We start from the raw sequence: 27,977 nt of genomic DNA on the forward strand, positions 1-27,977 counted from the left end.
TATGCAAATAGGTATTTTTTTCCTGCAGCAAATAGTTATTTAAACCTAATAGTTGGTGGATGGGGTTATCGGCCATAGATTTTTTATTTTTTTTTTCATGTAGGTTGAGCCCCATATAGGGCTCACAATCTACTTTTTTCCCCTATTAGTATGTCTTTGGAGTATGGGAAGAAATCCACACAAACACAGGCAGAACATACAAACTCCTTGCAGATCTTGTCCTTGGTAGGATTCAAACCCAGAACTCCAGTGCTGCAAGGCTGCAGTGCTAACCACTGAGACACCGTGCTGCCCTGGATTTTTATATATAAAGAAACCCAAAACACATATAGAAGTAATATCTACAATTAAAAATTATTTTAAAGAATTTACACCCAGAGAAACTGAAATACAACCAGCAACACTTTTGAGACCCTTTAACATAAAAACAGATCAAACTAGTATTAAAAGAAAACTTTTTTTTTTACTGTACTATACATAAATCCATTTTGTTACTGACAAGTAAAATGTGTCATTTGTATTTTCCCCTTTAAGAAAATTTGTATCAAAACCCTCAAAGTGGTTTCAATTTATTACAGATGGAAATAGTATATATTGGTATATATATATAAAACGCTAACAAGCATCACTTCAGCATTGGACTTGGGATCAATACTGTATGGCAGGATTTCTGCCTCACACGTGACATTCGGTTACTGAATATGGCACAATGAATGAACACCACATACAAAAGCCGCACAGTCTCATAACACCCCGTACAAATGACTGATGAGGTCTTCTTTAAAGTGCAGGTGGTGGGACCCCCACACACATACGCACTCACACAGTGTCTTTGTCAAAGTGCTTTTTTTTTTTTTCCATTGACACTTTGGATATGACTATATAAATACTCCCGAGTTCAGACACTTGTCACTTGAGAAGTTCCTTGTTGTCTTTAGCAAATATCTTCAGATACAAAAACAAGTAATACGCAGAGAGACCCAGATCAAGGTAGATACAGATAGATAAAAAATAAAACCATTAAAACACAAAGTCTTCTCCCTCAAAGTACAAGCGTCCAAGAACAGGAGAAAGCAGCAACGTTCCCTTCCTAGTACAGTATATGCTTGGTCACTGGGAATTGAGGGAGGTCCTTTCACAAGTTACCCCGGGCTGTACTTACCAGACACTGTAACCCTTTACTGATGTAACCCTTTACCCACCACTGCAGCTCTTCCTTCCTCTCAATAATTTAACTGGTAGAGAAAGTTTAGCAGCACTTAGCAAGCAAAGTATACAGTGCTTTCCTCCATGAGTGGTCAATATGGCTGCCCCCTCTTGTAACGTGTGGCAGCCAGGTCTTGTGCAGGTGCCACTTGTGGAGTGTTTCGGGGTACAGGGGTTAAGTGTACATCAAAAATAATCTATGAAAGGCAAAATTCCCTCCCTCTTTTGATAACACTTGGACCAGGGCGGATGAGGAGTGTGGGGAGAATGTGTGTGTGTTTACATGAGGGGAGGTATATTAGACACACACATACACATAAATGGCATTTTAGCTTTTCACAGCTTCTTTTTCTTTGTTTTCTGTGTCTTCCGGGTATGCGTGCCAAGTCAGTCTCTCCTCGTAAAAAGCAATAACTATTTGTGGACACTTCACATTGGCTTCTTTTGCTAGTACAAGGTCTGCTTCATCAGAATCCTTCCTGCAATGCAAAACAGGCAGGTTATAACTATGCAGTAGTTAGAGTATTCCCAACTCGCCTGTTCACCACCTTGCAGGCTGTGTGCTCTGTTCACTTCCTGGTTTTCTCAGTGAATTGGTGGGCGGGGTTTCACTTGCTCTGCTATCTCTCTTCATAGCAGTACATGTTTGCAGTCAGTAACGAGGGATGGTTGTAAATAAATTAGCACAGTATCACTGGAAGATGCACAATTGCACAATATGAAGCTGATATACCAGAGCTGGATTTGATAGGTGATGAGAATACCAAACTTACATGCTACAGGACCACAAGTCAGCTTGCAATAAACTCTGTTACCTCTGTATCTAAAGACAGACTTAAAACAAGACTCCCTGTCTCAACCTTTATCAGCAAAATTCAATTAGCAGATTGATAACTGGAAGAGCTGGAGATAAAGAGCTCAGAAATACAAGCTGCTCTGAGCACTCAGCTCCCCCTCCCTCCTGAGAGCAGGGAGCTATGTCACTTGTCCTGGGAGGAGAGATAAGACCATCCTCAGGTCAGTGGTTATGGAAACGCAGTGTAAACAATGAAGTGAATAATCTTAGATAGCAGCCAAACAAAGCAGTTTTGCTGAAGCAATGTATTTAGGAGAAGTCTTAAATCCACACAAGCTAGCAGTATAGATAGGATCCTTGAGCTGGGACAAAACCCCTTTAAAAATGGGTGCCCAGGAATTGAAAATTATGACCTATCCTTAGTACGGGGCCACTTCCAATGCCTGTACTATACACAACGCGGGATGAGAAGCGGTTGGCTCTGTGCCCAGTATAGTAGCTGGGTGGCATACTGTAGCTGAACTCCCATTGAAGCAGATGTGAGTACCTATGTGTAGACACTATACAAAGGAGCAAAAACAACTGCTACTGGCCCATTTGCTGTGTAGTTTGGGCAGCACCATGCAGCTGATCTGTGCCACAGGCTGACTTTTCATGAAGATAGGTCATAAATTACAAATATCTGGACACCCCCATTAACCACAAAACGCACTAGATATACGACTATATACTGCATATATAAGTAATAATGCTTTCAAATATAGAAGTTTTAATAATTGTGTTAATTGTCAAAAATAAACGAGTGAATGAACAAGAGATTAATCTAAATCCCATCATTATTTGGAGTCACATTATTTGGAAGTGGAAGTCCTGGACGTGAGGAAATATCCTCCGCGGAACCCTGATCTCATCGTCCAGTCTGTCTGGGATTACATGAAGTGTTAGAAGGATTAAGGTGTTCGTTAGAGATGAGCGAGTACTATTCGAAACTTCCGTTTCTAATAGCACCCACCCATAGGAATGAATGGACGCAGCCGGCACGCAGGGGGTTAAATGGCCGGCCGCCGGCAAAAGTCTGCGTGCTACTTTTCGGCCGTTTCGAATAGTACTTGCTCATCTCTAGTGTTCACACTAAATATTGATTTAATTTAGATTTGGTTCATTTGTTCACTTTGCATTTTGTTTTAATAAACTATTAACACTTTGTAGTCTTTGTTCCACACCTACCTAACATTTTGCACAATGCTGTATACATTCATTTACATTATATTCATTAACCTTATAGTTGTAATGGGTAGTTTAACAAACATCCATTCATGTTATCTAACATAGAACAGCACAATTCCCATGCTCTAGCATCCCCCTATTCTGAAACCACAACATGCCCTAAAATCGATGAGAATAGGCGATGTAACCGATTCTATTTACTATATACAAATCAGTGGATGGATAGATCAGACGGCATATACTTACCATTTCATTAAAAACATCAGCTCACCACAGGAATCTGTGGCCCCAATAATCTTTTCAGGCTCAAGTCCTCTTTCAAATCCTCGTGCGATATCGTTGCTCTACAAAAGAGTAGAAAATAGAAAATCTATAAAAATAAAAAAAAAATCCTACAGACCAGGATCCGGTCAAACAAAGACTGCATCATAAGACAGCTCCTCAGTAGGATTGAGCCGATCTTGAGATATCAGGATCGATTTCATAATCCGATTATTTTCCGGCCGATCCCGATTGTGAAATTTGCCCGATTGCCGATCAGGATCCGATCTTTTCCGATCCCGATCCTCAACCCTAGTCAATGCTTCTCTATGGGAAAAGTCACTTGAGGGTTGAGCCGATCTTGAAAGAATCTCTGATCTCGATCCCGCTGGAAAAGATCGGGTCGGAATTCCGATCGTGAAATTTACTCAATCACCGATCGGAATCCAATCTTTTCCGATCCCGATCACTCAACCCTACTCCTCAGCTAGAACTGAACACACAACCATTCACTTTCTTCACTTGATAGGGGTATTCCCAAGCTAAACATTTATGTCATTTCCAGAGGATATGCCATACATATCTGACAGGGGTAGGTCTCACAGATGAGAGGATCTCCCCAGGCCTCCCGCTCTGCACTGCTATTAAGTTCTAATGTGTAGATACTTAATAATTCTATTTATTTCTAATAAGTATATTTGTAAGCTGGTGCGTTAAAGGGCTATTACAGGAATTTAATACTGATGACCTATCATTAGTAAAGAAAAAGGAGCTTGTAGAACCTTTCCCGTCTACTACTCAACATACAGAGCTTCGCTTGTTCCTTTGCATTGTGCCCCCTGAAAACAGGAGCTCTCCACAAATACAACAGTGTATTTCCACATCCTGAAATACTCTGCACAGAAAAACGGGATTGTGAGGCATCTTAGTGCAAAGAGCGGAGAGATATTTAGAGTAACAAGACCACCTTTCTAGCAATAGTAGGTGTCAGCTTGAAAGTTTTGCTCCTAACAGCAACCTGAAAGTGATGTTTACATAGGACTCGGGGACTCCTATTTAGCTCAGCACCTGTGTGGTCAAAACTACTGAAAGCCACTCTTTAAGGGTGCATTCAGACGGAGGAAAATGGCGCCGAATTTGGTGTGGAATCCACGTCAGAGTCAGCGCTGAGAAAAAATCCATTTTTAAGGAACCCATTGAAGTTAATAGGAGGCTTTTTTTTCCAGCGGTGAATCTGACGCGGATTCCACACCAAATTCAGTGCCATTTTCCTCCGTGTGTATGCACCCTAAGACTGACATTACGCTGCAGAGTATAAACATATGGCTTCACCTCTCTTCTCCTTTTTGCCCGAATGTCATCACTTCCAGCTTTTCTTTTGGTGGTTTCTGTCTTGGATTTCGGTTCTGCCTCTTTGGCCTTCTTGTACTTTTTCATGAACTCAGAGATCAGCTCTGGGCAGTCCAGGTTTCTTTCAGGCTCCCATGTGTTGTGTTCTCTGAAGAAAGAAAGAGGTAGAGAATATTACTACAGATGAAAACTCAAGACAGGACCATCTATTCTGAAGAACACAACATTTGATCTAACCCCCCCTTCCCATTAATGCATATCAAAGGGCAAAGGGGAACTCTCACATTAAATAAATATTAAAGAGAATCTGTGGTTTTAATATGTGCCAAATGAATATTTCAGGGGAATATGAGAAACTATGTAATATATCTTATCAGATGGAAATGCTCCTGTTACCAGCTCTTCTCCTGCCTGCTAGACTGCTCAATTCACTGAGGATTCACAGAGAGATCAGGTTATGTAGAAGTCTATGGAGTAGGGAGCAACATCATGAGGGATAAAGCACAGAACTAGCACAGTAAGTAAAAAAGCAGATTTTTTTTTTTTTTTTTTTATCACTTTTAGGCTGAGGCCTCGTGTTGCGGAAAAGTTTTTTCTTGCAGATTTTGCAGTTACCGTATATACTCGAGTATAAGCCGACCCCCCTAATTTTACCACAAAAAACTGGGAAAACTTATTGACTCGAGTATAAGCCTAGGGGGGAAATGCAGCAACTACTGGAAAATTTCAAAAATTAAAATGGTTGGAGTTTTTGGGTGCAGTAGATGCTGGGTGCTGGGGAAGGGGAGGGGGTGTTTTGGTTGTCTGTCTGCCCCTTCCCTGAGCTTGAGGACTGAGGTTTTTTTCCCCCACTTGTAATTCAGCCTGGCTGACTATAGGGTATCTGCAGTGCTCCTATTAACCCCTTCCCGTCGGAACAGGAGCACTGCAGATCCCCTATATTCAGTAGACCGGGCACTGTCAGACACAGGGATACCTAATGTGCTTGTGTTTCACAGTCATTTTCTACTTTTATATGTATTTTAGGGAAAGGAGGGATTTATTTACTTTATTTTTTTATTATAGTTTTTTTCTCATTGACTCGAGTATAAGCAGAGGGGGGCTTTTTCAGCACAAAAACTGTACTGAAAAATACGTATTTTTGAGCCAAAGCTTGACGTGGATTTAACAGAAGGATAAGAACTTCCTCCATATTTCACGTTCCTTCTCTAAATTTCCCATTCCTTTTAAATCCACACTAAACATTGGCTAAAAAAGCCACATCAATATTTGAAAAAAAAAAAAAAAGTGGGATCTCAGTCTAATAGAGGCTATACAATTCTTAGGGCCCATTCACACAGAGGAAAACAGCTTCAAAAAAAGCCAGGCTGTTTTCCCCTCCCGTAAAGTGAATGGGCCGAAAAAAAAGCCTCGCCGTTTCGGTCGCTTTTTTTTGCAGAAAAAAAAGCTAGGCGTTTTTCGCCTCCCATTCACTTCTATTGCTTTCTTCAGGCGGAAAACGCCTGAAGAAAGGTCATGTCGCTTCTTTTTTTCTGCTAGCAGAAAAAAAAAAAGCTGGCAGTCTACATAGACCACTATCGTAAAGGGGCTGATTTTGAAGCGAAATCTGCTGTCAAAATCAGCCTCTTTGCCCCCGTGTGAACTAGCCCTTAATATGCACAGATAAACAAGCTATATAACAAATAGCTTGAGGTATATAACTTCAGCTCTCCATGAAAACTATGATGATGTTCAATGGTAGCTATTGTTTATACCCATACACTCAATTTTTAATGCCAGCTGCAATAGTTCTACCTACTAGGAACTGATTCATCATTTCCTAGTACTGAAATCCCCTAAAGCAGTTATAAGAGATTAGAAACATAGATTGCCTTTATTCCAGAAAATGTGCCAAGTGTCACTTTTTATACTCTCAGACTAACTCTGTAAAGGAGCTCAATCACTGTCATTTTTAACTAATCACATCCTTGCATAGCCTTTAGAAATGCTATTCCACACGTACCTTTGTATGTAAATTGTCCCAGCAGTTTTTGAATAAGTCAGTTTTTATTCATATGCTAATTAGCTTTTGCATGCACGGAAGTTGTCAGCCAGCTCTCCTCTCTATGCTGTGTGCGAGAGCAGGGAGGAGGAGTCAGCAGCAGCTTGTGCTGTATATACAGGAGACAGTGCACGAAGAGACTTCCAGGGTGCACAGAGAAGCTAATTAGTAGAGATGAGCGAGTAGTATTCGAAACGGCACCCATAGGAATGAATGGACGCAGCTGGCATGCAGGGGGTTAAGCGGCAGGACGCTGGCCCCGTCTGCATGCCGGCCGGCTCCATTCATTGCTATGGGTGCGTGCTATTCGAAACTGCCGTTTCGAATAGTACTCGCTCATCTCTACTAATTAGCATATTAATAAAAACGGACTTATTCAAAGTGGACTTATTCAAAATCTACAGAGACAATTTACATACAAAAGCTATGTGTGCGATAGCCTTTCTAAAGGCTATGCAAGGATGTGCTTAGTTAAAAATGACTTTTTCCAATGATAGAGCCCCTTTAATGAAGATGCATGTAAATAGAGATAAGCGATTAGTATTCAATCGAATACCTCGCTCCCATAGGAATGCGTGTAAGCGGCCAAACACCATGGGGTTAAGCGCAGTGAATATTTGATGCGGTTAACCCCTTGGTGTTCGGCCGCTTACATGCATTCCTATGGGAGCGAGGTATTCAATCGAATACTATTCGCTCAACACTACATGTAAAGTATCCTGTTTGCACTACACTGAAATGGGAAAAGAACAAGAAGGGGGAAGTCAAAATGTCACCGCTTTAGAAAGTAAATAAGTGGCATCATTGCCGTGTAACTGTATTGCTAATTCAATAAAACAGTCTAAGAGGCTTCGCTTTCTGAAGTGTATTAATAAAATATAGGCTGCTGTATGGCCTACATTTCCTGCACACAAAGCTTCAACAGGGTTTTCCAGGATCAAGATATTGATGAACTTGGTATAGGCCATCAATATCAGACTGGTGGGAGACTGTCTCTCAGCACCCCTACTGATCAGCTGCGTAAATGGAACAGATCGCTCAGCCAAGCATCAATACCTGCATATTGTCTATGTAATAGCAGCCATTGTAGAGTACTGCATCTGGCTCATTCACTTGAATATACCCTGCAGTGCTACATGACTGATATTTCAGTAAGACATGAACGTATCTAATAAGAATCTTCTTGTGCAAATTATGCTTTAGGAATCGGGCAGAAAAGTACCTGGTACAGTAAGAAAAATTTCTCAACTTAGACTCTCTTAGACACCCTAACAATGGATATGAAGCAGGTGAGGAAGACGTGACAGTGTGTATACTTTAGAGTTTATTAGGAACAAACAAAACTTACATTATTCTTTTGCCAAATTAACCGGTTAAGGACCAGGCCCAAAAGTATGTTAAAGACCAGGCCTTTTTTTTCAAAACTGACATGTGTCACTTTAAATGGCAATAACTTTGAGACGGTTTAACTTACACAAATGATTTTGAGATTGTTTTTTTCGTAACACATTATACTTCATGTTAGTGGTAAATATTAATCAATATTTTTGCATTTATTTATAAAAAAACTAGGAAATTTGATGGAAATTTTGAAAAAATTGCAATTTTCAAAATGTGAAATTCTCTGCTTTTCAGGCAGATAGTCATACCACCCAAATACATGAATAAATATTATCTCCCATATCTCTGCTTTATATCGACATCATCTTTTGATTGTCTTTTAATTTATTTTGGACGTTACAAGGCTTACAAGTGTAACAGCGATTTTCTAGATTTGCAAGAAAATTCTCCAAACCAATTTTTTAGGGACCGCTTCAGTTCTGTAAGGAATTATAAAGGCCTATATAATAGAAACCCCCATAAATCACCCCATTTTCAAAACTACACCCCTCAAATTATTCAAAACAGCATTTGGGATGTTTGTTAACCCTTTAAGTTTTTCATAAGAATAAACATAATATGGAAGTGAAATTTAGACATTTCATTTTTTTTCATTAATACATTCATTTAGACCTAAAATTAACACATTCACAAAGGGTTAAAGGAGAAAATGCATCTCACATTTTGTTATGCAATTTCTCCCGTACACAGAAATACCCCACATGTGGGCGTAAACTGATTTTTGGGTACACAGCAGTGCATGGAAGGGAAGGAGCGACACTGGGTGTTTGAACAGCAGATTTTGCTGGAATAATTTTCAGGCACCATGCCTCATTTGCAGAGCCCCTAGAGTACCAAAACAATGGAAACCCTCCAAAAGTGACCCCATTTTAGAATCTACACCCCTCACAGCATTCATCAAGGGGTATAGTCAGCATTTTGACCCTACAGTTGTTCCACAGATTTTACTAACATTGGGATGTGTAAATGAAAAATTACTAAAATGTCACTTTATCCCCAAAGTTTTAATTTTCACAAGGGGATAAAGGAGTAAAAGCCCCCCACAGTTTGTTAAAAAATTTCTCCTGAACACGGCAATACCCCATGTGTGGCCATATTCTGCTGTATGGGAACATGGCGGGGCTCAGAATGGAAGGAGCGCTATTTGGCTTTTGGATGGCAGATTTTGCTGGAATAATTTTAGGTGCCATGTCGCATTAGCAGAGCCCCTAGAGTACCAATACAGTGGAAACCCCCTAAAAGTGACCCCATTTTGGAAACTACACCCCCCACAGAACATATGAAAGGGTATAGTGAGCATTTTGACCCTACAGCTGTTTCACAGATTTTATTAACATTGGGGCATGAAAATGAAAAATTACTTTTTTTTCCAATAAACTGTCAATTTAGCCCCAAATTTTTCATTTTCACAAGAGGATAAAGGGGAAAAAGCTCCATAAAGTTCGTTAAACAATTTCTCCTGAACACAGAAATGCCCCATATGTGGCCATAATCTGCTGTATGGGAACATGGTGGGGCTCAGAATGGAAAGAGCGCTATTTTAATTTTGAAGGACAGATTTTGCTGGAATATTTTTCAAGTCCCATGTCGCATTTGCAGAGCCCCTAAAGTATCAATATAGTGGAAACCCCTAAAAGTGACCCCATTTTGGAAACTACACCCCTCATAGAATTTATCTAGGGGTTTGGTGAGCATTTTGGCCTCACAGCTGTTTCACAGATTTTATTAACATTGGGACGTAAAAATGAAAAATTACTTTTTTTTCCCAATGAATCGTCCATTTAGCGCCATATTTTTAATTTTGCAAGTAGTTAAAGAATTAAAAGCCCCCCACAGTTTGTTACACAATTTCTCCTGAACACGGCAATACCCCATATGTGGCCATAATCTGCTGTATGGGTACATGGTGGGGCTCAGAATGGAAAGAGAGGTATTTGGATTTTGGAGGGAATAGTTTTGAGGTGCCATGTCGCATTTGCTGAGCCCCTAAAGTACCAATACAATGGAAACCCCTCAAAAGTGACCCCATTTTATAAACTACACCTGTCATGGAATGAATCAAGGGGTATTATCATTTTGTGCCTAAAATGCTTCCAAAAAATGAATGTCCAAAATGAAAATTGAAATTTTGAAAGAAATATGCCATTTCGGTGCCCAATACGTTGCACCCACTTTGTGTTGTCAGAGACCTGCACTCCTAAAACTATTAAGGGGCCATCCCGAGGGGCAAAAAAATATATATGTGGGTGTAAACTGCTGCTTGGGCACACAGCAGGGCTCAGAAGGGAAGGAGCACTGCGCTTTTTAGCTTTTGGGGTACAGATTTAGAGGGACTTTCTGGGGGCCATGTTCCTTTTGGAGAGACCTGGAGGTAACTGTAAACCCCATTTTGTAGGGGCAAGTTTAGGGTCTCTGCAAAAGTGTCATGGCATCCAAAAACCAAACCATCTGTGCTCCATAAACCCAATAACCCTTCTGTGTCCGTCTGTGCCCTAATATCAGTTTATAACCACTTATGACATTACGTCCGTTATCCCGGGTACACCAGTGTCATACATGTGTCATAAACTGTAGTTTGGGCACACAGCAGGGCGCAGAAGGGAAGGAGCGCTATTTTGGTTTCTGGAGCACAGTTTGGTTTTTGGACGTCACTTTTGCAAAGCCCCTGAATTGTCAATAAAGTGGAATCCGCAGACATGTCACCCTATTTTGGACACTAGCCCACTGATGGGATTTATCAAGTGGCGTAGCGAGAATTTTTAACCCTTGAGTGTTGCATTTATTTAGTTTCCAGAAATGAAATCGCAACTGATAATGAGAAGTTAAAAATGAAAAATTTCCAGAGATTCGCCATTTCAGTGCCCGATATGTTGTACCCAACTTATGTCATCAGAGACACTCCAAAAACTGGTAAGCGGGTATCCCGGGCACAACAGCTTTCAGAGCGTTCATCTCTGATACAAGTCAGGCACAATATATTACGCACTGAAATGATGTATTCCTGGAAAAATGGTCATTTTCACCTCTCACAATCAGCTTCGTATTCATTTATGGATAATAAGTTATAGCAAAACTTGGGGGCTAAAAATGCTCTCTGTACCCCTGGATAAATCCTTCAGGGGTGTAGTTTCCAAAATAGGGTCTCATATCAGGGGATTCCACTTTACTGGCGCTTCAGCTCTGCAAAAGTGTCATGGCATCCAAAAACCAAACCGTCTGCGCTCCAAAAACCCAATAACCCTTCTTCCCTTCTGTGTCTGGCTGTGCCCTAATATCAGTTTATTCCCACATATGACATTACGTCCGTTATCCCGGGTACACCAGTGTCATACATGTGTTATACATGTGTCATAAACTGCAGTTTGGGCGCACAGCAGGGCGCAGAAGGGAAGGAGCGCGATGAGGCTTTTGGAGTACAGATTCAGATGTTTGGTATCTAGACGCCATGTCATGTTTGTAGAGCCTGTAAGGTACCAGAAAAGTGGATTCCCCAAAGGAGTGACCCCATTTTGAAAACTGCACCCCTCAAAGAATTTATCAGGGGGTGTAGTTAGTATTAGTATCCGGACGTGACTGCACAGCGGATGGCGAAGAGGGAATATATAAGCAGTGCGGAGAACATTGCAGACACCAAATTCCCTACTATGTCCCAGTAGCTCCTATGATTGGGGGAGTCACTCTGGGGGTCACTTTGGGGGTCACTTCTGGTGTCTGTTCCCTCATAAGCTGTAAATCTGGGGTGTCCACTGATATTCGCTCGCACAGCTTATACATTCCCTGCCTGCCGCCGCCAGTTGTATTCTAATAATTTGGCGATTTTGGTTTTTTTTGTCTTCACATTGTAGATGCTATATTTTCTTTATTCTTTTGGTGACGTGGCCATATAAGGGCTTGTTGTTTGCGGGATGTGATGTATTTTGTAATGACACCATTTTTGGGTCCCTACAACATACTGAATACATTTTATTAACTCTTTCTTGCTGGATTTAAAAAAAAAAAAAAAAAAAAAAAAAATCAATCCTGGCATTGAGTTGTACCCTTTAAATTTTGCGCCATGCAGCGTACAGTATAAGTAACATGTAGCCTTTATTCTGCGGGTCGGTACGGTTACGGCGATACCTCATTTATAGTATTTTTTTATGCGATACTAATTCTGCAGAACAAAAACACATTTGGGGACATAAATCAGTGATTTTTGCATCGCCATCTTCTGAGAGGCGTAACATTTTTATTTTTCGGTTGACAGTGTTGGTTGAGGGCTTATTTTTTGCGGGACAACCTGCGCTTTTTATTGGTACTGTTGTGGGGTGCATATGATTTTTTGATCACTTTTTATAGCATATTTTGTAAGGTGATATGGTGAAAAATCATTACTTCTGGCGGGTTTTTTCCGTTTTTTTTTTCAGCTGTACACCGTATACATTAAATATTATTTCAGTTTTATTGTACAGGTTGTTACGGATGCGGCGATACCAAATATGCATTGTTTTTATTAATTTTTAGTACTTTTTTTATATAATTCATTTTGTATAGAGAAAAAGGGATTTTTGGGCTTTATAACTTTATTACTTTTTTCATACACTTTATTTTTTTTTAACTTTTTTTTTTTTTTTACTTTTTCATGTGTCCATTTAGGACACTTCAATCAGTTGATGCTTTCATGAAAGCATCAACTGAATCTGCACAATAGCAGACAGGACACGAGCAGGACACAAGCCTGCTCGTGTCCTGTAAGCTACAGAGGAAGTGAGCTGCATCGCTCACTTCCTCCATCGGTCGGCAGGATCAACCAGGTATGTGGGGGCTCCGGTAGTCTGGGGTCACTGGCCAGACCCCAGACTACCTTCTACTGACATCGGCACCCCCCGATCTCGCCGCGGGGGGTGCCGATCAGCTTCAATTTGCGGCGGATCCCTTTCGATCGCGCCGTGATGTTTCACGGCACGATCGAAAGGGTTAAAACGTTCAGTCGGAACTGAGTCCGACTGAACGTTGTTGAGGGGGTGGTTAGGTGTTAGTAACACCTAACCCCTGCCCTCCCCCCGCCCCACCCCCTGCCTAGTGAGTCTCTGAAGACCGGCCGTAAATTTACTATCGGCTGGTCTTAGAGACCAGGACTGCTGGCCGTAAATTTACGGCCAGCGGTCCTTAACCGGTTAAACAAAGATGAAGTTCCAGCAGAAGAGAACAGTATGGAAAAGACTTATGATCCAAAGTATCCCAGATCATGTGCTGGGTGAAGTGTTATGGTATGGGCAATGGGGTCAACTAGTGTTAGTGATGTGACTGCAGACCGAAGTAACAGGAAACAATCTAAGGTATCTAGATGTAGACTACTGAGGGCTTGTTGACACGGGGCAAGAGGGGGCGGATTTTGACGCCGAATCCACCTCAGAACCCGTCCCCTCACAATAGAGGTCTATGTAGACCGCTAGATTCCTTTTTTCCGTGAGTGGTTTGTTCCTGCTCACGGAAAAAAGAAGCAAGCTGCCCTTTCTTAAGGTTGATTCCGCGGCTGATTTAGGCCCCGGCATCTGCCTCGCGGCAGCACCCTCTACTCTAGGGCCATTCATTTGGGTCTACTCCAAAGCGGGAAGCCGCAACAGTCAAGGCAGGTGCATTTTGGTCCTATTCTGATGCGGCTTCCCGCGTCAAAATTGAGACCAAAATATGCAGTCCCGTGCCCCGTTTGAACAGGGCCTAAAGACAATGCTGAAAACAAAATGACCCACAAGCAAGCAGCAACTGAAGGCAGCTGCAGGAAAGGCCTCATGAAATTTCATGCAAACAAGACATTTGGTGCAATGGGGGCGGGCCTTCAGTCCGGGGGGCTGCTCTTGCTGATCAAGTAGGATGGGTGATGTCATAGTGGGAGGATCATTTCTCACTGCACAGGGTGGCACAGACTGTAGATAATAGAGTGGCAACAGCAAAGTTCCAGTGAGCCGAAGGCCCCGCCCCCAGTGCACCAACTGCCTCGTTTGCATAAAACTTCAAAGTTGTTTCTCTGCCAAACCTACATGAGTGACATACATAGCAAGGGGATGTTATTTATCTGTGTAATGCACTGTGTAACAGTTGAATAAGCTTAGGATAGGTGGTAGACACCCTTCAACTATCCCCCATTGCTCCTGCTCCAATTCTACACAAATCCCTCACCTATCTCTACTTCCGAATCCCTTTCAACACACAGGAAATGAAGACTCAGCCAGTCATTGGCCACGGCATTGACCCATCTCAGAAACTGACTGAGTAGTATTTCTTGTGTATTGAGTGAAAGTTCAGCATAAGTAGAGACCTACGGAGGATTGGGGCAGAGTCAGAATGGGAGCAGCGGAGCACTGGTAAGTGTGAGGACTGCTTTTATTTCATCACCTTCTGGACAATGCCTTTTAAGAAGTTCCTATTGGGGGTCACTTACTCTGAGAAACCTTTCCATTTGAGGAGATATTCTACTTGTCCTTTTACTACTCTTCGGTCGAGAACTTTTTCTACCACATATTCTTCTTCTTCAGAGGAAGAGGAGCCATCGGACACGTCTTTGGTCTTTTTCCCCATGTTGTTATTGCTATTCTCTCTCTCCTCTAGACAAACAAGCAAATAAAGCGAATCAATAGAGAGAACAACTACAACAGCAAAGCGAGACACATAATATTACATAAGAGAAGGGGAGGGAAGAAAAAGCTAAAACATTACAAAAACAATCCATGTGGGGGCCACACGGTGGCTCAGTGGTTAGCACTGCAGCCTTGTAGCGCTGGAGTCCTGGTGTTCAAATCCCGCCAAGGGCAAAAAAAAAAACCATCTGCAAGGAGTTTGTATGTTCTCCCCGTGTTTGCATGGATTTCCATCCCATATTCCAAAAAAGACATACTGATAGGGAAAAATGTACATTGTGAGCTCTATGTGGGGCTCACAATCTACATAAAAAAAAAACAAAAAAAAAAAAAAAAACAATCCATGTGGAATTTTTACTGTTAGTCTCAAAAATCACGCCTCTGAGGTACCATGAGAAACTGGGATAGCAGAGCCACTAGAGCAGATACAAGAGCATTGTTCTTCCTTAGGGAGCGTTCACACTACTGTTGAAGTTTGACAGCTAGTGTCCGCTGCTAATGTCCGTTCAAAATCTTGCGCGGACATTAGTATCAGACACAAGCTGTGTCCGTGACATTTTGCATTCATTTAAATGGACATGGGGTGCGTTCTTTTACTGTCCGTGCCTGTCCTTAAGTGTCCGTTCCCAAAGATGTCCGACTTTTCAAGTGGGACAGCAAAAACCTACATGTCGGGTTTTGCTGTCCGCTTGAAAAGTCGGACATCTTTGGGAACAGAAGACACCCACGGACAGTAAAAGAACGCACCCCACGTCCATTTAAATGAATGCAAAATGTCACAGACACAACTAGTGTCTGATACTAATGTCCGCGCAAGACTTTGAACGGACATTGGCAGCGGACACTACCTGTCGGACACTGACGGTAGTGTGAATGCTCCCTTATTTCATAGTCAACTAGTGATATCCAGGGTTGTGCTATACCCTATAGGACACATTTTATCCAGAGAATTTTTTTTTTTAATTTTTATGAATACACCTTGTAAATATATACAATAAATGTATTTTGTTCCAACGTGTTGGAGATATCTGCACTATATCCTCTTGCTATCTGAATGCAGGGATGTTTCTTCACTGTGCACACTTCCTAGTATTTTTGTGGGATGTTATAGACAGAGATCAGACATATTGATCATTCTGTACGGTGTGACTATCACTTCCCTATCTGTGTATAGGGTTAATGAGATCGTTGGATTGACTGTGACATCTCAGATGTAACATCACATACAGTATATAATATATATAACGTGGTATCAAAGCATGTGGAAGAGAAAAGCCAAATTGTGAACACACGGTAGACTAGATATGAAAGCATGGAAGGTAGAATTGCTCTAACTTTCAACTGCAATACGTCTTGCATTAAGAAGTTAATATGTATTCCCTTCTCTAGAATTGTCTTTCCAGGACACAAAGGGTTAAGCTGGATGTTCCCCTCCTCCTCCATCTGGCTGTAAAGCTGCACAGAAGCAGGAGAGAAGAGCTGCAGAAGAGGCTGAGCCTCCCCTCCCCCACACGTTGGTGGGGGGAGGGAAAGGAAATAGATATAGCAGATACACATACAGCCTCTAGTGAGGATAGAAAATCTATATAGCCATAGTGTAGTCAGCAAATCCAGACATGTACAAGACTAGGTCGTCAGAAGCCGTGCATGTCCCCAACCAGAAAATATAGCGTGTGAAAAATGAAAAAAAGAAATATGAATTAAAAAAAAAAAATTATAAATTTAATTATGAAAAAACAAATGTAGGTTTAAACCAACATTACAAAAACAAGCAAAAAAAAAAATAAAAATCTATGTATGCATCCATATTGGCTAGCCGACCTAGTGAATCTAGGGCTGCACAATGACTTTGGCCGTACAATAAAGATTGCAGTGTCAGACTGTCTGCAATATAACCAGGGAAAGTAAAGGTGTTGGTGGAGATTGTTGTATTGTGGTACAACCACATTCACTTTCCATGAGATATCACAGCCAAGTTCTCTATGTAGTCCTAGTTGAACAATTCCAAAAGCTAGGTTGGACACATGGACGCCTTCTACATATGTGCACATATTAGCACAGCACTAGCGCTCATATATATGACCAGATTACAGATCTGTCTCATAACCTGGTGCCCATAGTGTGTTGTGGCCCCATATTGTATGTCCGTATGCCTCAGATTTTACATAAAGGCATGCAGAAAACAAAAATAGCAGCATGTTCCAGCACAAGTTGTATTATGGAGGTATTCTCACCTAGGAGACCTTCAGGGTTGTGTGCCTGGCTTTGCCATGTCTATGAATTGAACGGGTTCAAAAAAAAATGGGACCCTGTGTAAATCAGACAACCCCTGACTGTAGGAAAGTAACAACAGAGATCATTGTTTGCTCCTTGAGCCTGAGCTCTGTAGGTTCTTGTCAGTATAAAGGAGGCATTGTCTCGTGACCTTGCCGGTTTCCTCACCAATAATTCTATAACTACACATAATGTATACAAGGAAAATGTACAGAATGAGAATTGTCAATAGAATATGTATAATAGAACAAATAGGGTAAATCCAAATAGAAGATGATTTGTACCGCAGCGCTTGGCAGTGATATCCCAGGTAAAGATTTTACCAACATGTATACTTATAGAGTATAGCGCTAAAAAATGCAAAGGAAGATTACAGACTAGGGGAGAACCATACACATGAGCAACCAAACCCATTGATTTTAGGGGCAACTACTATTTTATGTGTATGGAGGGTCTCGAATATTACACAATGACAAATTTCAAGAGAGATTTATGTTGGATTTCAACCTGGCTGCTTCATCCGTTTCCACATGAGGTAGCCCACTGACAAAGTTGTCCCATGTCAGGATTTCACTATTCCCATTGAAAAGGCAGGCATACTCAACTGACCGCACAATTGTATGTAACGGAGTCAGGAGGAATAGGTGCCCGTTGTCAGGTGAATATTTTTTGGCTAACATGTATGGCCTCCTTTGTTGTCATTTATGATTGTCTATTGCGCCTTTATAGGCCTGATGGTGGTAGAAGGACTCCTAGCATTATAGTGATATACTGTCCTGTACTCACTATAGAAGAGTATTCACCTGGGAGGCAGGGACTCCTAGCATGATGGCTAACTATAGGAGTCCGGGGTCCTGGCATACTGCGCCAAGTCAGCAAAAATATGGCTCACACGTGGACAGAGTTGTGTGAACGAGCACTTAGAGAGAAAATTACCTCTAAACAGATCCAACTGTTATCAATAAAAAGCCATCTGAACCAAAGAAGAGCAAAAACGCACATTAAGGTAGAGTTCACACTACCACGGGATTCTGTTCAGAAGATGTCCGTAAAAAAAACAATAATAAAAAAAAAAAAACACGGACACCGGACACCTATGTATGGCTATCAGTTACTGTCCGTTAGAAGTCCGTTGCCCATAGACCTCAATGATAAAAAATAACGGACACTTGCCGTCAGTTCTTTTCTAACGGACAGAGAACTCCTGCAGGTGGGATTTTTCTGTTCACTTGAAAAAACGGACATGGGTGTAAACAGACACAAGACAAAATCCCATTGAAATGAATTGAAATTTCAGACGGACCAGCTCGTGTCCGTTGGTAAAATCTTGTACGGACAATAGCCACGGACACTGCTGACAGAATCCAACGGTAGTGTGAGCGCCCCCTCACCTGACATGACTTTCATGCTACTTGAACCGTGATGACATCTGCCGATCAGCAGTACATAGCTTTCTATAATAAGAAAATAAAAAACGCTTCTAATAATACTCACCTCACCTCCATTCCTTACGGCCCACCCCATCACACCACAGTAGGTGAGCAGACTGAAGAGAGTGATGTCATCAGTTCTGCCCGCCCACTTTACTGACTGCTGTCCCCGTACTAATACCTCTAGGGACGTGCTAGTGTGAACGTTATGGGGACACACATTACCAACACTACCTCCCATATCGCAACCTTTAGCCATTCATGATCCTACAGGTTAAAAAAAAGCAATTCAGACATATCGAAAATGACAAGTTTGATATAGTCAGCCAAGAGAGTGGCGTGTATCCATGTTTTTTTGCTTATGTGAACAAGGCCAAATAAAGCTAAATTTTCATTTTTCACTGCTTAACATACATTTTTTGTCTAAAAGGGGAGGCAAAAACATAGTGTGAACACAACTTTATTATATACAAGACAAGATCAGACCAATTCTCACATCTATATTCATGGTTGCACAGATATAGAAGAGAAACACAACCAGTTTACAAAGCATTGAAACATATCTGCAGCCAGTTTGTTGTACCTGTAGAAGTCTCAGTGACGTCCATTATCTACGTCTGATATGGGTTGAGCCGGAAAACTTAAGTTGTAAGAGAAAGAAAAACATTTGACAGATATACATGTGAACTGCATCAGGACATCATATGTAAAACTGGTGCTCTAGTTTGGAGCCGCTTATATGAGAATTACATTACATGAATGTTATTGGTGGGGAATATAAGAATCGTCCATAGGGTATGTGGAGCTCACCCCCTGGACCGAAACCTATTTCCAGAATACAGGTCCCCTGGTCACCTCTCTATCCATAGCAGGTCCCTGTTCTTGGGATAGGTATCGGTCCCAGAGATGGGATCTGTATCTTTCAGACATTTATGGACAATCCACAGGATGGACCATAAATGTGAAAGATGAGGGATACCCCTTTAACTGGACGGCTTTCCCCATCAATACTCACCAGATTTACTAGAAGTTCTTCCATCTAGGTCTCAAGCACAAGACTGTAGCAAGGATATATGATGCACAGACCTATAATATAATGTCCATACTGTACCTTTATGCGGCTTGTTCTACCCTAGAGGAACAATACAATGCCACAGGGGTCACTATATGGCAGCATACATATGGGCAGATTTATGAAAAGGGTCTTTGTAGCTATTGCAGCCAATCACAGCACAACTTTCTGCTATTAACAGTGCTGTAAGAAATGAAAGCTGCGCTGTGATTGGTCACTTATGAGGCTGTTGCATAGATCTCCCGATATGGTGATTACAGCGCCATAATTCGGAACTGTAGGGACACCGTGTACCGCCATACAGGCTCCAAGCTTCACAGTGTGCACGAGGCCTTATCAGGAAGATGGCTTGCAATGAAATTCCCATATAAATGATGGTAATTAAAATGACTCCAAGTCAGAGCGCCACTTTATAAGACATACAGTAAAATACATCAGATATGAGGCCACCTCTGTTACTACAGGTAAAGTCAGTCTCCTTCATTGGTAAGGTACAAACAGCAGCTATATAAACAAAAGCCCAACTATTGAAGACTATGTCCGGCCGAAACTTTAATCTAGGTGCTGGGTTCACACCAGTGTTTGGGTCTCCGTATCAGGTTTCCGTCTTCTGCCGTCAGACAGTGTCCGGCCGTGAGAACCGGTGAGCGTTTTATGCTCTCTGCGGCAAAACTGTTTTTTTTTTTTTAAACCGGACAGAGTACTGCATGTCCGACTCTGTGTCTGGTTAAAAGAAACCGGTTTCGCCGCGGAGAGCATAAAACGCTCACGGCCGGACATTTCTCAAACCCATTCAAATTAATGGGTTTGAAACATGCCGGCAGGTTTCTGTCTCCTGCCCAGTTTCGTGCAAGAAACGGAAACCTGCATAATGGAGACCCCGAACACAGATGTGAACGAGCCCAGAGTCTTCTGTCCTGCAAATGTAGCTGACCGAAACCTTATTATATCCCATTGGACTGCTTTTAGGCTTCCTGTTAATAAACCAAGCTCTATTCACAAGTTTAACATGTGAGTGAATATTTGGGTGGGGTGAAAATGCCCCTTGGTGAGGTGCAAGCAAGGAATGAATAAATCTTATGGATAGAACCAGACTCCCAATAAACAACACGACATGCTACAATAACACATATATAATGAGAAAGATACAATACACCAAATAAACACCCCACACTCCTAGTCTAACACATGCCACGTATAACAAAGACATGGAAACCTCATGCTGGCCACGCTATGCGCAACTAGCACATTGTGAGCAAACTTGTGTCCAGCTAGTGATGTAGCAGAGGCAGACAATAAGGGTATGCTCACATGTATTATTATTGCTTATTTATATGGCACCATTCATTCCATGGTGCTTTACATTTGGGATGTAAAGGATTTACCAAAGACAAACTTCTCTATTTTTCCAGAGCTCAACTCCTTTATGAATGGCTGATCCTCTTTTAGGTTAATCTCAGATGGGCATAATATGGGTAACTTTTAGCCCAAGATCTCCTGTCAAAACCTCATAAATTTCTATGGCACACACTCGTTCTGTTAAAGGGGTTTCCAAGGTCATAACACTGATCTGAATCACATTGGTGGGGGCCCATAATCACAACTAGGGCTGGGAGATTCCTTGACAAATAACCAAAACCAAACATCAACCAGGATAAGCAACGTGATTTTGTTCATGCCGATTATTTTGGTTGTTACAACATATACAAGGTTTTAGCTGCAGTTTTTTTTCGACTGAACATGTCCAAATCTTCAGACCCCACAGTATATAGTAAGTGGTAGCCCAGGGAAGGTGAGCAAACATAACGCGTTACTCGCCTCTCCTTGGCTCCGGAACGTCTGCCTTATGTCATGGACCAACAGAGCGTTGTGACACAGAGTGATATGACACTGCGCAGCCCATGTAATCCAATCACAGATGTCAGTGTAAGGCAGAAGGGCTGAACAAAACAGGGAGCCATGCCGGAGCCCGTGAGAATAAAGAAATGCTCATTTTTTAAAGGGGGCGTGACCTAAATGATTGCCATTAATCGTAATCGGGGTAAAATTTCCAATTGCCCAACTCTACGCAGAACCCTCACCGATCAGCTGCAGCATTTTGGTGAGTATTGTGATCTCTTCAATACAAAGCACAGGGTTGTACATGGTGCAGGGATATGCTGGGTATTTTAGCTCAGTACCATTCACTTGAATAGGTCTGAGCCACAAACAGGCCACATGATAAATGGATAGGTCACTGGCCTGTGAAGAAGAAGTGTTTCTCACTCGAGCCGCTGATCTCTTGAAGTGGATGCTGACTGACAACATATCAACGTCCTCTCCTAATAATAGTTCATTATATATCTCGCCAAAAAAACCCCTTTAACTACAGGAGATATGGGTGCAAAAAAAAAATTAAAAAATTTACCAGTGCCTTGATGGGTATAGCATATCTGTGCGTTATTTCAATCTATACTGACTACAATGAGGACAACGCCTCAGTCATGCTGTACACTAGGGGGCGCTCCCTTTAACCTCATGCCTGACCTTCCCAGAGGCCTTTGCTGGAGACAGATTTGCATATTCTTGCCATGATCCCTCACAGTGGAGCGTAAATGGCTTAATAAGACTACACACACCTACATGGTGGTCTCTCCCTAAGGAGTGACAATATCCCCTTTACAATGAGCACAGAAGAAATGAATAAGGGAACTTTCTACCTAATGATCATTGACCATATGGGGTACAGCAGCCAGACCACACGCAATGAACTCATCCTCAGGGTAACCCACCAACATCTGTCGGCATATTGACTACATCTTCTACACTCCTGTATTGCAATAGTAAGGGTAAGTATATGTTGCAGATTTCACAATTTTTAAATAAGAGGGAGGACATGTGTAAAAATAAAAATCTACAGAAACCACTTTTACATGTGCACCTAGCCTAAAAGGTGGCAAGAGGAATTGACTCCTGATCTAATGCTAGCGACCCGTTTTAAAAAAAGAACCTGCAAATGTGCAAAACCTGTGCATGTAAATCTGACATCAATTCCATGCAAGTGCTTTTCCTACTTCTCTTAATGTGTATTGGCCCTACAAGTGCAGCGTGCGGCTAGTCATCTCAGTCCATCGTGACTTCTAGGAAGCTTTAATTTTTAGGACAATGGTTACAATCCAACAAAATAGCTGTGTGTAAACAGAAAAAATTCTGCAATGGAAACACTGAGCTATAGAGAAGTTTTACTATTGATTTTGTGTGAAGAACCCCATGGGATCCCATTACAAGAAAGCAGAAAGACATTAAAGGGATCCTATCATTGGATACCCTTTTTTTCTCAATCACACGTAGGAATAGCCTTAAGAAAAGCTATTCTTCTCCTACCTATAGATGTCTTCTCTGCGCCGCCGTTCAGTACAAATCCCAGTTTTCTTCGGTATGCAAATGAGTTCTCTTGCAGCACAGGGGGTGTCCCCAATGTTGCAAGAGAAATCTCCAGCGACGCCTCCATCTTCTTCTGGAATGCCCTCTCCCTGTGTCTTCTTCCGTCCTGGCTTTCAATCTTCTAGGCCTCGGGCAGAGCCAACTGCGCATGCCCAGGCTACAAGAACATGGCTGCTTACACAGTACGCTGGTGTAAGTTGCCATTTTCTTGGGAGAGGGCGTTCCAGAAAAAGATAAAGGCGTTGCTGGAGATTTCTCTCGAAGCATTAGGGACGGCCCCTAGTGCAGTTTGAACACTGGGGACCGCCCACAATGCTGCGAGAGAACTCATTTGCATTCCAAAGAAAACCCGGATTTCTACTGAACAGCGGCGCGGAGAAGACATCTAAAGGTAGGAGAAGAATAGCCTTTCTTAAGGCTATTCCTATGTGTGATCAAGAAAAAAAAGATATCCAATGATAGGATCCCTTTAACTATTAATATATGTATCCAGGTTTTGTCACTTTGGTTCCTAGCGCTTCCTATAACAGTAGAGACTGTCCCACTAAACACTCCTCACCTATCCACAGATGTTGCGGCTCTATTTAACTCTATGGTACAGTGTATGGATATGCTCCATAGTCTCAAAGCAATAGCAACACACACGTGTGACCAATGCTCCATTTCATTCCTATGATCAGTGGGAGAACCCCAGAGAGATGCCACTTTTTGGAAAGGGAAAAAGTGTTTTTTTTTTTTGTTTTTTTTTTTAAATGGGACAATCCCTGGATGTACCATAGTTTTTGTGCGCAATTTTTCCACTCAATCCCTATTAATAAAACCACTCAGCCACATAAACATGTTTACTGCAATAAGGAGATTTAACAAGCCATGCACTCCACAATCCTTGAGTAAGACAGCAAAACAAAATAGGGATTTGCAACTTTTTGCATTTTTATACATTCAACACACTTTTGAAAAGTTGTCAAAGGGTGTAGGTAGTCTAATGCTAGGTACACACTAGCCTTCAGGTTTCCATTCTCCAGGTCCGCTTGGGCACCGGAAAAAAAATGAAACCCTAACAGCTAAAAAAGCGGTTACTGGCAGACTATAATGGGGTCTGTTGGGTTTCCGTCCAAAATCAGCAGAAAGAAAAATGCTGCTTGCAGGACTTTTCTCTCCGCATATTTTAAGCGTAGCCTTATCTGTCCAGATTCTAAATGCAACTTTTTAAAGAGGACCTTTCATGCACTCAGGCACATGCGGTTCTATATACCACTAGAAAGATGACAGGACGCTGAATTCAGTGCATGGTCGGCTTTTCCGAAAGGTGCCCCCGGGCTGGAGAAATCAGTTCCGTTACCGATCTCTGTCCACTGTCAGAAGGGCGTTCCTGACTGTCTAGCTGGGCTGTGAGGAACAACCGCCCTAAATGTACTTGTGCATAGCCCTGTAGTCTCAAAGGGGGCATTCCTTACCACTCAGAAAGTACGCTAAGCTGCGTGGAATGATCCCCCCCGACTGTATCTGTCCATAGACTAGTACAGGGGGTGTTCCTCATAACCGAGGTAAACTGTCAGGAACGCACCTTCTGGGAGTGGGAAGAGATCGGTGTCATTATAACAGCAGATATCTCAAGCTCCGGGGCACACAACGGGAAAGCCGACACTGCACTGAATTTAGCGCACTGTTGGCTTTGTAGCAGTTTATAAAACCGCAGGTGCCCGAGGACATGAAACGGCCTCTTTAAAGCCACAAACCTTACCGCAATTCATTCTAGTAAAGTAGTGATTTAGACAGTGGAGTAACATCTTACAACAGAAATGTGAGGGTCTGGGGGCCACACGGTGGTTCAGTGGTTAGCACTGCAGCCTTGCAGCGCTGGAGTCCTGATGTTCAAATCCCGCCAAGGGCAAAAAACCATCTGCAAGGAGTTTGTATGTTCTCCCCCGTGTTTGCATGGATTTCCATCCCATATTCCAAAAAGACATACTGATAGGGAAAAATGTACATTGTGAGCTCTATGTGGGGCTCACAATCTACATAAAAAAAAAAAAATGTGAGGGTATGTACACGAGGGGAAATTTGAAAAAGTTTGAGGCAGTGTCCTGTCTCAAAAATCTTCTTCAAACTGGGGCAATGCGGTGGCTCAGTGGTCAGCACTGGAGTCCTGGGTCCAAATCCCACCAGGAACAACATCTGCAAGGAGCTTGTATGTTCTCCCCATGCTTGCGTGGATTTCATCTCATAGTACAAAGACATACGGATAAAAAAAAAAAAAAAAGTACATTGTGAGCCCTATATGGCGCTCACAATCTACATTAAAAAAAAAAAAAAAAAACCTTCAAATATCAGCCCTTATCTGCCTCAGGTTATTTTCAAGGATTAATCTCCGCTTTCTGCCACAGGTGAAGATTTTCATGTAGAAGATCACCTCATATTCCAATCCAAATTCCACCATGTAAACATACTCTTACAAGTACAAATGTAGCAAATTTATCAGACAATGTGCAGTGTTTGATAAAATTGTTGCAAACTATGTCAATGCAAACATCAGAAAGCAAAACAAACTTTCAAAATTCCCTTTATTTTAAATTCACCTTACTGTATGTTATACATTGTAAAAAGCTCCTGGAATATGCATTAGCCATAAGCATAGGGGGCCATTCACCTGCCAGAGGTCAAGAGTGTCCTTTTAGTCTCCATCAGTGTGGTATAGGGATGCTGGCATAACCCTTCAGCATCCCTATAGCAAAGCGCAGCAGAATGTACTTCTTATACAGAGGTCCATGGTATAATGCTTTTCTACAGTGGGACCCAATAGGTGACATGTCACTGCATGTTCATATGGGGACATACAGTACATCAGAGGTAAACATTGGGAGATCTCCCTAACTAAGGATGGAAAACTCAGACACAGTGTAGACAGTCCGAGGCTGGTTTCATACAATATATAAGCTTGGCTGGATGTACCGGCCTGAACAAGCTGAATTAAAAGGCTACACCGAGTTCAGGTCGGTAAGTGTAGACAATACACGGCCGACGTTTCCAAGCCTGAGCTTTGCCGAGATCCTCCAGGATGACGGTTTCAGTAGAAGTACAGACATATTGGGGCTGCTGCATACACAGTAGCGTCCTTTGCCCACTAGGCACCAAGTTAAAAACAAAAACACACTGAAGTGTTTTGTTTTCTTTTAAACTTGGATTCCTCTGAATAGAAGAGCACAGGAGATAGCTGTACGCCACAATATTCCAATATCAGTGGAACCTTTTGGCCTCCATTAGGTAAATGGTTGCTCTCCCACCATGAGGCTAGCGCTTACAGCTTTTCTGGCCATGACTCCCATCACACAACCAAGGATTGCAGGACCGCTCTGGGACTTCTGCACTCATGTTAGTGAATGGAGTCATATTGTGAAGCAGAGGGCCACATTTAGTGGAATTTATGCCAATCTCGCTCTGTGGTCCTAGCCTTAAACACATATGTGGTAAGACAGTATGGACGGCATACATTTGATATCCATGAGGAGCCTGTGCTGGTAAAGTGGCATGGATAGTACATGTAGGATATCCGTGTGCCACCCATGACTCCTTGGCCCCATTCATTTTCTTCAGTGAGCTCGAAGCAAAATGGACAGGAATAAGACTAGAGATGAGCGAGTACTGTTCGGATCAGCCGATCCGAACTGCATGCTCGCATAGAAATGAATGGACGTAGCCAGCACGCGGGGGTTAAGCGGCCGGCCGCCGTCAAAGCGGAAGTACCAGGTGCATCCATTCATTTCTATGGAGCGTGCTGTTCGGATCGGCTGATCCGAACAGTACTCGCTCATCTCTAAATAAGCCCTGCCTTGAGTTTTGCCCCAGGCTCACGGCCACACACAAAAAGCTGTGCTCATGTACAAGCATGTGTAAAGCCATAGAAAATAACGGGGCACTGGGCTAGTGCTAAACACGGCTAGCACACTGACAAAGTACATGTGTGCATGGAGCCCTACACTGCAAAGCAGCGTGACAGCCGCCAACCCTGGCCATAGACTTGGCCCTTCACTTACACATCAAGATGGGATTTTAGCAGCTGATGACCACAGGACAAGCAGGCCATTGGAATGATGGCATGTGCAAGTGGCACAACTGTAAAAAGCCAAATCTACAAGTCATTCACGTCCTGCAACTCTACAGACATCAAGGGAATGTCATACAATTCTATGAAGAATAACCAGCTGGTCTGTATATAAGAAGCAGTGCACATGCTGCAGATCTGTGATAGACAATCGCACAGCTGCTCCTACCTATGGATGCGGCTTATAGAACTCCATGTCCAGCAGGATTATATAACAAATCTGCCATGTGTGAATTGACCCTAAGGCTGCGGGGAACCTGTGGCTGTGCTGCGCGCCATGATGGGAGTAGTAGTTCTCCAATATCACAGCTGCATCCTATGCTGTCTGTGTCTACGTGCTGTCTGGGTACAGGACACACATGGAGCGCACACACACCGACATACAGACAATACACGGATGTCAGCCCCGTCCCCTGCTCTAAGCCCGGCATACACCCCGGAGGCCCCGGTACCTGCCGTCTGCACGCCTTCTCCCTGGCACCGGCAGCCGCTCTATGCCCCGCCCCCTTGTGATAGGCGCCGCTTATAATGCCGCCCTGTGATTGGCTCCTCGTCCTTATCAGTCACGATCCCCTCTACACTAGGTACCGGCACCGTCTCCTTTCAATGAGCCGGAGATAAGAGCTGGTTTATTACCGGAGTGACCGCGTACGTGCTGCTAACTCACCTCGCCCAACGTCAACCGTATAAAGCGATCGCAAAGGAATGCCACTGCCGCTATCGGAAAGGGCTCTGCGCAGCGACCAAACCCCGCCAAAAACAACCTAAGCAGCGCAT

At 42.5% G+C, this 27,977-nt stretch overlaps 1 protein-coding gene across 2 annotated transcripts; it reads right to left on the bottom strand.

Annotated features, from left to right (window-relative positions):
- Window positions 1–472: 472 nt before the first annotated feature.
- CBX5 (chromobox 5) lies at window positions 473–27,963 on the bottom strand. 2 transcript variants are annotated; one of them, XM_075265857.1, is made up of 6 exons: window positions 27,868–27,963; window positions 19,187–19,243; window positions 14,704–14,866; window positions 4,823–4,988; window positions 3,476–3,573; window positions 473–1,685 (listed from the first exon to the last, which is right to left on the bottom strand). In XM_075265857.1, the coding sequence occupies exons 2-6, from the start codon at window positions 19,209–19,211 to the stop codon at window positions 1,535–1,537; spliced, it is 603 nt and encodes a 200-aa protein (XP_075121958.1). In that variant the 5' UTR covers window positions 19,212–19,243; window positions 27,868–27,963; the 3' UTR covers window positions 473–1,534. The 2 variants fall into 2 exon arrangements, with proteins under 2 accessions (XP_075121958.1, XP_075121957.1); XM_075265856.1 differs by lacking the exon at window positions 27,868–27,963 and adding an exon at window positions 27,653–27,855.
- Between the last annotated feature and the right edge of the window lie 14 nt (window positions 27,964–27,977).

This window comes from Leptodactylus fuscus, chromosome 2, assembly GCF_031893055.1.
Source record: "Leptodactylus fuscus isolate aLepFus1 chromosome 2, aLepFus1.hap2, whole genome shotgun sequence".
Classification (NCBI taxonomy): domain Eukaryota; kingdom Metazoa; phylum Chordata; class Amphibia; order Anura; family Leptodactylidae; genus Leptodactylus; species Leptodactylus fuscus.